The 12,272-nt window shown below is 38.4% G+C and overlaps 1 protein-coding gene across 2 annotated transcripts in view; it reads right to left on the reverse strand.

The window, feature by feature from the left end:
- Positions 1 to 12,272, reverse strand: part of LOC126739018 (activating transcription factor 3) — a 104,139-nt gene that overhangs the window by 20,353 nt on the left and 71,514 nt on the right. For both annotated transcript variants that reach the window (XM_050444550.1, XM_050444551.1), the window contains exons 2-3: positions 4,890 to 5,350; positions 4,602 to 4,835 (exon numbers count right to left, since the gene is read on the reverse strand). In XM_050444550.1, coding sequence (XP_050300507.1) covers positions 4,602 to 4,835; positions 4,890 to 5,129 — 474 coding nt within the window. In that variant the 5' untranslated portion in view covers positions 5,130 to 5,350. The remainder of the gene's footprint in view (positions 1 to 4,601; positions 4,836 to 4,889; positions 5,351 to 12,272) is intronic.

A 12,272-nucleotide genomic window follows, 5' to 3' on the forward strand; every position in this document is an offset into this window, starting at 1 on the left:
TATATGGCTTACTGGTTCATTTAGTGTTGTGTATGGACAATACCTAATCTCAACGACATTAAACGTTTAACTAACTATGCCAGATCATACGCAGCACCTATATGGTGGCATGCGGCAGAAAAGAGGACTGTAATACAGATACTCAACAAAACACAACGAATAGCATGTCTGGGCATAACAGGAGCGATGTCAACAACGCCGACTGCTGCCCTAGAGAACCTGATAGGACTAAGCCCGCTACACTTAGTGGTACGGGCTGAAGCTATATCGGGGGCGAAAAGACTGCTGTCAAATGGCGCAACAATCCTATCGAAAGATGGGCACAATGCCTTATTTGACAAGATATAGGACCTTGGGCGCCTGGCCCTAAGAACAAACAGAACCAAAGTCACATACCTAGACAAACCTATTGTCATCAAAGAGAAAAGGGGACCACTGGACGCAGAAGCGGACAGGCTCAGGCAAAGAGGTTACTCAGTATGGCACACGGCAACCAAACGATCCAAGATCGGGGTAGCTGTGGGCATGGTGGAGGACGAACAACAGGGCAGACAATTAATGCTAAACCTGAGCCTGGAAACAACAAATTTACAGGCAAGCATAATAAGAATACAAACCTGTGTCCAACTGATGAGAGAAGGGCTGCCAAGAGGCAAAACCTTCGCAATTTTCATAGGAGACCAGGCTGCAACACTTGCACTACAACAGTTCGAGACTGAGTCAAGGACTGTGCAAAGCTGCTGGGAGGATCTCAGGAACCTCGCCGAAGCGCAAAATAGGCCAGAGATAATCCTAGCAGAGAATATGGGCAACAATAAGGCTGCAAGAAGGGCTATCCAACTTGCAACCCAGGGAGCCAGCAACAGCCTGGTAGGCCCTGAACCAACGTGTTGTGTCAACGATAAGACCTGGAAGAGGGAAATCGGCAACTGGCTAACAAACCAGAACAAATTCTACTGGGAACGGCTGCCAAAGATGGGACAATCCAGACAACTTATAGGCAGCCCACCCTTCAAGAAGGGTGAGAACATACTGGGCCTCTCCAGACAACAACTGCTTCTGCTTTTACAGGCCATGCGCCCAGCAGGAAACACCTGCATACGCTAGGGAAATCAGTTACCTCGCTATGTAGGGGATGCAGTGAGGAATACGAAACAACTCTTCACATACTGTGCTTCTGTGAAGCATTTAATCAAACCAGGGCAACATTCCTGGGGGAAGAGAAACCCTCACCAGAGGGTATAAGAAATCTACCACTGGGCACAATCCTGGACTTCCTTGAAGCTACAGAATTGAACCTGTGGGACTAAACATATGGGACACAATAAGACTGCTTCTTAGCAGACCGCAGTGTAGGGAGCCACAAGGCACCACCCAGCGGTGGAGTTTTAGTGGGGATAGGACGAAACAGACTCGACACTGAGTCCCACACTACTGGGGGCGGCGCCGCGTAACCAGTGTTCATAAAGAATTTCTCCACCGACCCCAAAAAAAAAAAAAAAAAAAAAAAACTATACCAGATGACAGTAGCTGTGACATTTGTTGACAGTTATACCATTAAATCCACGTTGGCAATGATATATCCGTTAAACAGATGTACTTTATCTCTAGAATCTCTTTATCTCTGAACGTAAACATAAATGTAATCAAGTACAAATCATACTTATATTGACAAAATTATAGTATTTTCCCTTTGCTACCGTAGCGTAAATTTCAGCAGAAACTTGTAATAGATTCTTCATCAATTATTGGCTTATTTTGGAGCTGTTTTAAGACAACCCCTAATATCAACGTATTATTTGAAAGGTATTGACGTTTTCCACTTGTTTTAGAATGTCACAAGACAACCCTCATCTAGCCCCTTAGTTACATATTAAATAAGATAAAACTGAACCACTTAAACAAGACATAGAAACCTGGTTAAGTACGAGCAATATCAACGTCATTCTTGTCAAAATTTAATGCCGTTTTCCAATTGTTCTGTAAAGCTAAGCCAAAAGTTTTAATAAAATTCCCCGCCAATTACCGGGTAATTTTAATGTCGCCTTTAGGCAAACCCTAATACCAACGTACTTTTTGACAAAAAATATTGATGTCCACTTGATCTATTATGTCACAAGATAACCTTCGTCTACTTCCTTAGTCACGTATTAAGCTGAATAAAACTGTATTACTGTAAGAAGACAGAAAAACGTCATTTTTGTCACTTGTTCTATTAGTTTCCGTGGCGAGATACCCTTTATTGCAAACAATTGCTTTGGTCCTAGTATTTTCCCTTTGTTACGCTAGCGTCTCGATCGGTGTGGTAGCGTTGAATAGGAATAAAACGTTGTTAATTTAATGGCATTTTCTATTTGTTTTACTAGATACCAGGTGACACTACCTGTGACATTTGTGACAGTTATATTATTGAATTTTTTGACAAAGGATATCTCCGTTGAACAAATGCATTTGACTGTATCTTTGTAATTTTTTTGCCTCTATCTTTAACCGGAAACAGAAGTACAATCAAGTGCGAGATATACTTATTGAATATGTCAACGCCAACCTTGACATAAGTATAACTATCCTAGGGTAAAATTGAACAAAAATTTGTAATACACCAGAACAGCTGCTGACTCTTTATAAGGCTCAAATACGCCCTTCCCTCGAGTATTGCTCGCATGTCTGGAGCTCTGCACCCAAGCATAGTTTAAACCTGCTGGATTCTATACAGAAGAGAGCTATTCGTCTTATCGACAAACCAGAACTGACAAAGAGTCTGGATAGTCTGGAGCACAGGAGAATGGTGGCTGATCTCTGTTTATTCTACCGTTATTATCACGGTAAGTGCTCCTCTGAGCTGGCAGGCCTGATTCCACCCAGGGCTGTTCCGGCAAGAAGGACGCGTCTAGCAGTTGCGGCTCATCAACATCGAGTCCACCTGCCTACCCCAAGGACGTCGCTGTATCGGGACTCATTCATCTGGAGAACATCTTCTTTGTGGAATGGGCTTCCACCTCACATATTTCCCGACGCATACAACCTGCAGCGATTTAAGATAAATGCTCACAAATATCTTCGCGCAAGCACCACTCCAAGAGTGACAAAGGACTTTCCTCTTGTGCTTGTGTTTACCATAAAAAAAAAATACATTCCTCGTCAATTATTGGGTAATTTTAGTGTTGAGTTAACCCTTAATATCAATGTATTGTTTTACAAGAATTATTGGGGTTCTTCACTTGTTTTAGTATGTCACAGGATAACCCTAATCAATCGCCTTAGTTACCTATTAAGTCAGAAAAAGCTGTAATACTGAAACAAGACATAGAAACCCGGTTAGGTACAAGTCATACCAACGTCATTCTTGTCAAAGTTTAATGAGGTTTTCGTGACTAGATACCCTTAAGTGAAAAAACTGCTTTGGTCCTAGCATTTTCCCTTTGTTACGCTAGCGTAAATCTGGGCAAAACTTGTAATAGATTCTTCGCGTTACTGCGGTATATTTTAGCGTTGAGTACAGACGATACATGTTGGCAACGTTTATCTTGTAAAAGTTTAATGGCCTTTTCCACTTGTTCTACTAGTTACCACAAAACACTTTTTGTTGACACATCCTTGTTGATACACTATGTTAAATAGATGTGTTTTGCTCAATCTCCGGCTTCTAATTATCTCTATCTCCAACTGGAAAGAAAATGTGCCAGAATCAATCAAGTATGAACTATACTTATTAAATTTTCAACGTCAACCTTGTCGAAAGCGTAAATCTGAGTAAAAACTTGTACTAGACTCTTCGTCAATTACTGTATTAGTTTAATGTTGAGTTCAGACAACCTCTAATCTCAACGCAATTTTTTACAAGAACTATTGGCGGTTTTCACTTCATTTTTGATGTCACAAGATAACCTTAGTTACCTACCCCTGAGTTGTATTACTTAAACAAGACCCAGAAACACGGTTATATACGAGCCATACCAAAGTAATTGTTGTCAAAATTTAATGGCGTTTTCGACTTGTTCTGTTAGTCTCCGTGGCGAGATACCCTTTGTTGCAAACAATTGCTTTGGTCCAAGCATTTACCCTTTGTTACGCTAGCGTCTCGATCGGTGTGGTAGCGTTGAATACAAATAAAACGTTGTTAATTTAATGGCATTTTCTATTTGTTTTACTAGATACCAGGTGACAGTACCTGTGACATTTGTTGCAGTTATATTATTGAATTTTTTGACAAAGGATACCTCTGGTAAACAGATGTATTTGACTCTATCTTTAACCGGAAACAGTAGTGCAATCAAGTGCGAGCCATGTCAACGTCAACCTCGTCAAAACTATAGCATTTCTCCTTTGCTACCTTCAATTTGAATAAAAACTTGTTATAGATCCCTAACCAAAGACTGGGCGAGGAGTCAACCAATAATTTTTCGAAAAAAATTATTGGCGCTCTCCACGTTTTCTAGTATGTCACAACATAACCTTAATCTACCCCCTTAGTCACGTATAAAGTCAGTCAGAGCTGTATTACTGAAACAAGACACAGAAAGACGGTTAAGTACTTAATGTATTATTCCATTTGTTTTACTAGCACAAACGAACGATTCATGAATATAGTTAATACTCACTCCGCTTGGTTCCCGCTTGATCTTGTCCTCCTCACTCTCGCTACACTCGATGTTCCTCTTAAACCTCTTCCTGCTAACGGTGTCGAGGTCGAGGAAGTCATCGCCGTCACTACCCGCCTGCTGATGGACGTTCTGCTTCCGTTTCTGCTCGATGGTGAGTTTGAGTCCAGCCTTGATCAGTTGCGAGCAGGTGTGCTGCACGGACGGAGGGTTGTTCCCTACTGGAGACTCCACCTGTGGGGCAAATTTATGCAATATGGCGTCTCCCGGACTGATCTGAACACATACCTGACTACTACTGGAGCTATTACTATCGCTACTAGTACTGGTGTTACTAGCGGCCGCCGGTACGTCGCTAACGATCTTAGGCGCGTCATCGCCGAATTGATAGTTGTCCAAAGGGTTCGTCATCGCGATCAGCGAGTTTAAGATCTCCGGGGTTCTCGGGGTGGTTCCCCCGCTCTCGACCAATAAGGTGCTGGCGGCCGAGGCGGCGGTAACCGCCAAGTTCACGTTTAAATTGTGCATGTTCGTTAACTAAGGTTTAATATCACTGTAAGTCTACTTTATAAGCTAAGCAAAAAAAATCACAGAATGCTTCTTGTTTTGTTTTATCAGGTATCGGTATACGGTTACTTTTCTCTCACTAACAGAGTCTAATAATAGTCAATGGAACTGAGGCCGGAGATGGGGGCTACGCCTGCCTGAGTTCTTTGGAGGTGATGGGGCTCCTGGGTGATTGCCTGAAACTGAAAAGAACAATTTTTTTTTAGGTTTGGTTGCTAAAACTCTTTTCACACAACAAAAGTTTAAGTGCCATTTCAAATTGGTTGCGCCTTAAAATGACTCACTACACAAATATTGTTTTTATACATACATGTACGGTTTTCAGTATAATTCAATTGTTTGTAAATTTTTTTCGCGTTTCAGATGTTTACACTTCGTTAAGGTATTAAAATAATAATTGTTAAAGCGAGCACGTGCAAGATTTACTTGGGCCACGCAAATAATAATAAATTATTTATTTATTACCATAACGTAATGGTTGCCTTGTTTATTTTTAAAATAGATTCTTTTGATTAAAGACAAATCTTTAGAACCCCAGTGACGTCATTAGTTCATGGGTGTACACAAACGCACAGAGATGTCGCTCTAGGCGGAGTCATCTTAACCAAATACAGGTGTGACGCAAGGCTAATAGACTCAACTCAACAAGACTCTTGAGTTTATTAGCCTTGGGTGTGACGTGAGTGGTTCAGAACCTTGGGATCAAAAATCCTATTATTTAATCGGCCATGGTTTGTCCAACTTTCGATCGGTAAAACAGAGTTCTTATTTACTTAAATAAAATATGACAAATGACAGATATATTTTCGTTTATTCGTCTCACCTTCCCGCTTAATTCTTGGGATTATTTAAAAAACACTAAATAGACGTGTAAGGAGCGAGCTACAGAAATCCAATGCGCAAATCCTCGCTTTCGTTAAAAGCGCATTCAGTTTTGACAGCGCCGTTATCGGCTGGTAATACAGAGTTCTTTTTTGACGTTTGAAGTATAACAGCTGATATCTGACATTTGACAGAATTAACCTTCAACTGATGACAGTTAGAACAAATTGCGCATAGTGCGTCAATTTTTATAAGTTGACATTTGTCAGTTTCCAGTTATATTTTAAACATATTCCCAAAAAAAAGATGTCCATAATAGAAAGTCCTCTAAAAAAAAGAACTAATACGCAATACGCATACAAGATTGCCAAATCGTTTTACAAAATGCAAGGAGGATATGTAAAATCTTACAACGCTGCATGATATTGTCATTAACGCAGAATATTGAAATTACGTTATGTCACGTACAAATCCAGCTTAAAAAGAAAATGGTGGAACAGTACGTAGATGGGCGTTAATGTGTGTGTGTGTGTAACGAAGATGGCTAACTTTTATTTTTTGCTTTCCGTCCTTTGATGCGAATCGCAGTTTTTCGGTCGGTAGAGCAGATTCCTATGATTCGTATATTTTTATGGTTTTTGATTGACATATGACAGTATATACACATGTGCAAACGAACAGCATTTCTGCATATGAAATTCGACTTTTGGAGTTGAGTGAGGAATATCAACGCCCTCTTTTTCTCTTAATGTTCACTCGTGACGTTGACGTGTAGACAAATGATGACGTTGACACCGAGAAGAGTTTACTCAGTTAATAGAGAGTTTAAGTGCAGCAAATCCTACGTGCGTAAGGATGCCGCGCCTGCGCATTTCATTAATTTTCACGTTTCGGTCGAAATTGCTCGGTAAAACAGAACTCTGCATACAATATTCATACATGTGCAAACTGAAATTTGAAAAATAGGATGAAAGAATGTCGGCGCGCTTTTTTTATCTTGACGTTGACTCTAGATCCCGACGTGTGGAACTTTTTTGTAACTATTTCCAGCCGGTAAAACAGAGTTCTTACTAGCTTTTAACGGATGACAGCTGAAGTTTAGTGATTTTCTTTTAGGTTAATGTTTCCGTCTAACGAAATTAATGTTTTTGGTAACAGTATTCGCGCAAGTGCAAGCTGAAAGATGAAAAATAGGGTTAAGAAATGTCAGGACCAACTTTCTATTGGTGTTGATTCCTGATGCTGACGTGTAGTATTTTTTATGATACCCAGAACAGTCTACTCAGTTAATTTATATATTGACATAACGGTAAGTGAAAATGATCAACTCCAATTGACTCGCTGTTTTTTGGTCGATAAAACAGAATTCTTCGTACAGTATTTTTTTCACGCAAGCACAAATTGAAACGTGGAAAGTGGACTTAAGAAATGTTAGCGCACTATTTTCTCTTGACGTTGACGTGTAGAAACTTCTTTGTAACACTAATTGGAAAGGCATCTGACAAACTCGAATAAAAAATGTACTATTTTTCAGTTAGTAAAACAGAGTTCTTACCAGGGCTTTGAAGGATGACAGTTGAAGTCTATAGCTTAACGGTTTTGTTCTTATTGATAATCTACTGAACTATTTAAGCATGAACAACATAGAAACGTGAAAAGTGATATTAAGGAATGTCAGCGCTCCCTTTTTCTTTCTTAGGCTGACGTGTAGAAACTGTACTGTAACAGTAAGTAGGAGTGTATCCAACCAACTCGAATCTATTCTGCTGTTTTTCAGTCGGTAAAACAGAGTTCTTACTAAATCTTTAATAAATGACAGCTGAAGTTTACTGTTTTTGTTTAAGGTTCTTGCTTTCGTTGATTTCGGTCGGTAAAACAGAATCCCTCATACAGCTTTGTGTGTGTGTTTTTTTTTCAATAGACAGGAGTCACGCATGCGCAGATTAAAATGTGAAAAGTAGGGTTAGAGATTTTTTTCTTGATATTCACTCTTAAGGAGTGGCGTGTGGAAACATTTTTGGCGTTGAATTCTAGAAGACTCAATTAATTTATATATTGACGTAACGGTAACTGGAAATTACTAACTCCGATTAACTCGCGGTTTTTGGGTCGAGAAAACGGAATTATTCATAGCGTTTTTTTTTAATTTTTAACAGTATTCACATAAGTTCAAACTGAAACGTCAAAAGTGGAGTTAGGGATTTCAGTGCACCCTTTTTCTCTTGATGTTCACTCTTGAGGATGACGTGTAGAAAATTTTTTGTAACAGTAAGTGAAAATTTTTCGGTCGGTAAAACAGAGTTTATATTAGAACTTTGACGGATGACAGCATTATATTCTTGACATTACATTGACATTATTCACACAAGCTATAACGTGAAAAGTGGGGTTAAATAATGTCAGCGCACTGTTTCTCTTAATGCTGACGTGTAGAATTTTTTATAACGTTGACATCCAGAAGAGGCCACTCAGTTCATTTGTATGTTGACGTATAGAAAAAGAAGATTGCATCCGACCCACTCAAATCAACTCTGCTGTTTTTTGCTCGGTAAAATAGAACTCTGCATACAATATTCATACATGTGCAAACTGAAATTTGAAAAATAGGATGAAAGAATGTCGGCGCGCTCTTTTTATCTTGACGTTGACTCTTGATCCTGACGTGTGGAAATTTTTTTGTAACTGTAAGTTGGAGTATATCCAACCAACTAGAATTAAGTCTGCTGTTTTCCAGTCGGTAAAACAGAGTTCTTACTAGCTTTTAACGGATGACAGCTGAAGTTTAGTGATTTTCTTTTAGGTTAATGTTTCCGTCTAACGAAATTAATGTTTTTGGTAACAGTATTCGCGCAAGTGCAAGCTGAAAAATAGGGTTAAGAAATGTCAGGGCCAACTTTCTATTGGTGTTGATTCTTGATGCTGACGTGTAGAATTTTTTATGATACCCAGAACAGTGTACTCAGTTAATTTATATAATTGACATAACGGTAAGTGAAAATGATCAACTCCAATTGACTCGCTGTTTTTTGGTCGATAAAACAGAATTCTTCGTACAGTATTTTTTTGACGCAAGCACAAATTGAAACGTGGAAAGTGGGCTTAAGAAATGTCAGCGCACTATTTTCTCTTGACGTTGACGTGTAGAAACTTCTTTGTAACACTAATTGGAAATGCATCTGACAAACTCGACTAAAAAGTGCACTATTTTTGAGTTGGTAAAACAGAGTTCTTACCAGGACTTTGAAGGATGACAGTTGAAGTCTATAGCTTAACGGTTTTGTTCTTATTGATAATCTACTGAACTATTTAAGCATAAACAACATAGAAACGTGAAAAGTGATATTAAGGAATGTCAGCGCTCCCTTTTTCTCTCTTACGCTGACGTGTAGAAACTGTAGCAGTAAGTAGGAGTGTATCGGACCAACTCAAATCTAGTCTGCTGTTTTTTAGTCGGTAAAACAGAGTTCTTACTAAATCTTTAATAAATGACAGCTGAAGTTTACTGCTTTCGTTTAATTAAATTAATGGTTTTTGTCGGTAAAAAAGATATTTTCATACAGACAGTATTTACGTAAGCAAAGTTGAAATGTTAAGAAAGGATTGTCAATGGTCATCTTTTTTATGCTGAAGTGTAGAATCTCTTAAGGCGCTGACACCGTAAAGAGTTTACACAGTTAATTTATATGTTGACATAACCGTAACTCGTTGATTTCGGTCGGTAAAACAGGATCCCTCATATAGCTTTGTGTGTGTGTGTGTGGTTTTTTCAATAGACAGGATTCACGCATGCGCAGATTAAAATGTGAAAAGTAGGGTTAGAGATTTTTTTCTTGATATTCACTCTTAAGGAGTGGCGTGTGGAAACATTTTTGGCGTTGAATTCTAGAAGACTCAATTAATTTATATATTAACGTAACGGTAACTGGAAATTACTAACTCCGATTAACTCGCGGTTTTTGGGTCGAGAAAACAGAATTATTCATAACGTTTTTTTAAATTTTTAACAGTATTCACATAAGTTCAAACTGAAACGTCAAAAGTCGAGTTAGGGATTTCAGTGCACCCTTTTTCTCTTGATGTTCACTCTTGAGGATGACGTGTAGAAAATTTTTTGTAACAGTAAGTGAAAATTTTTCGGTCGGTAAAACAGAGTTCATATTAGAACTTTGACGGATGACAGCATTATATTCTTGACATTACATTGACATTATTCACACAAGCTATAACGTGAAAAGTGGGGTTAAATAATGTTAGCGCACTGTTTCTCTTAATGCTGACGTGTAGAATTTTTTATAACGTTGACACCCAGAAGAGGCTACTCAGTTCATTTGTATGTTGACGTATAGAAAAAGGAGATTGCATCCGACCCACTCAAATCAACTCTGCTGTTTTTTGGTCGGTAAAACAGAACTCTGCATACAATATTCATACATGTGCAAACTGAAATTTGAAATATAGGATGACGGAATGTCGGCGCGCTCTTTTTATCTTGACGTTGACTCTAGATCCTGACGTGTGGTAACTGTTTTGTAACTGTAAGTCGGAGTATATCCAACCAACTAGAATTAAGTCTGCTGTTTTCCAGTCGGTAAAACAGAGTTCTTACTAGCTTTTAACGGATGACAGCTGAAGTTTAGTGATTTTCTTTTAGGTTAATGTTTCCGTCTAACGAAATTATTGTTTTTGGTAACAGTATTCGCGCAAGTGCAAGCTGAAAGATGAAAAATAGGGTTAAGAAATGTCAGGGCCAACTTTCTATTGGTGTTGATTCTTGATGCTGACGTGTAGAATTTTTTATGATACCCAGAACAGTGTACCCAGTTAATTTGTATAATTGACATAACGGTAAGTGAAAATGATCAACTCCAATTGACTCGCTGTTTTTTGGTCGATAAAACAGAATTCTTCGTACAGTTTTTTTGACGCAAGCACAAATTGAAACGTGGAAAGTGTGCTTAAGAAATGTCAGGGCGCTATTTTCTCTTGACGTTGACGTGTAGAAACTTCTTTGTAACACTACTAATTGGAAAGGCATCTGACAAACTCGAATAAAAAATGTACTATTTTTCAGTTGGTAAAACAGAGTTCTTACCAGGACTTTGAAGGATGACAGTTGAAGTCTATAGCTTAACGGTTTTGTTCTTATTGATAATCTACTGAACTATTTAAGCATGAACAACATAGAAACGTGAAAAGTGATATTAAGGAATGTCAGCGCTCCCTTTTTCTCTCTTACGCTGACGTGTAGAAACTGTAACAGTAAGTAGGAGTGTATATGACCAACTCGAATCTAGTCTGCTGTTTTTCAGTCGGTAAAACAGAGTTCTTACTAGCTTTTAACGGATGACAGCTGAAGTTTAGTGATTTTCTTTTATGTTAATGTTTTCGTCTAATCAAATTAATGTTTTTGGTCGGTGCAAGTCGAGTCGAGTGAAGTGAAAGCTGAAAGATGGGAAATAGGGTTAAGAAATGTCAGGACCAACTTTCTATTGGTGTTGATTCCCGATGCTGACGTGTAGAATTTTTTATGATACCCAGAACAGTATACTCAGTTAATTTATAATATATTGACATAACGGTAAATGAAAATGACCAACTCCAATTGACTCGCTGTTTTTTGGTCGATAAAACAGAATTATTCATAACGTTTTTTTTTAATTTTTAACAGTATTCACATAAGTTCAAACTGAAACATCAAAAGTGGAGTTAGGGATTTCAGTGCACCCTTTTTCTCTTGATGTTCACTCTTGAGGATGACGTCTAGAAAATTTTTTGTAACAGTAAGTGAAAATTTTTCGGTCGATAAAACAGAGTTCATATTAGAACTTTGACGGATGACAGCAATATATTCTTGACATTACATTGACATTATTCACACAAGCTATAACGTGAAAAGTGGGGTTAAATAATGTCAGCGCACTGTTTCTCTTAATGCTGACGTGTAGAATTTTTTATAACGTTTACACCCAGAACAGGCTACTCGGTTCATTTGTATGTTGACGTATAGAAAAAGGAGATTGCATCCAACCCACTCGGATCAACTCTGGCTGTTTTTTGGTCGGTAAAACAGAACCCTTCATACAGTATTCATACATGTGCAAACTGAAATTTGAAAAATAGGATGAAAGAATGTCGGCGCGCTCTTTTTATCTTGACGTTGACTCTAGATCCTGACGTGTGGTAACTGTTTTGTAACTGTAAGTCGGAGTATATCCAACCAACTAGAATTAAGTCTGCTGTTTTCCAGTCGGTAAAACAGAGTTCTTACTAGCTTTTAACGGA

The sequence above is a fragment of the Anthonomus grandis genome, chromosome 7, assembly GCF_022605725.1.
Source record: "Anthonomus grandis grandis chromosome 7, icAntGran1.3, whole genome shotgun sequence".
NCBI classification, from domain to species: Eukaryota; Metazoa; Arthropoda; class Insecta; order Coleoptera; family Curculionidae; genus Anthonomus; species Anthonomus grandis.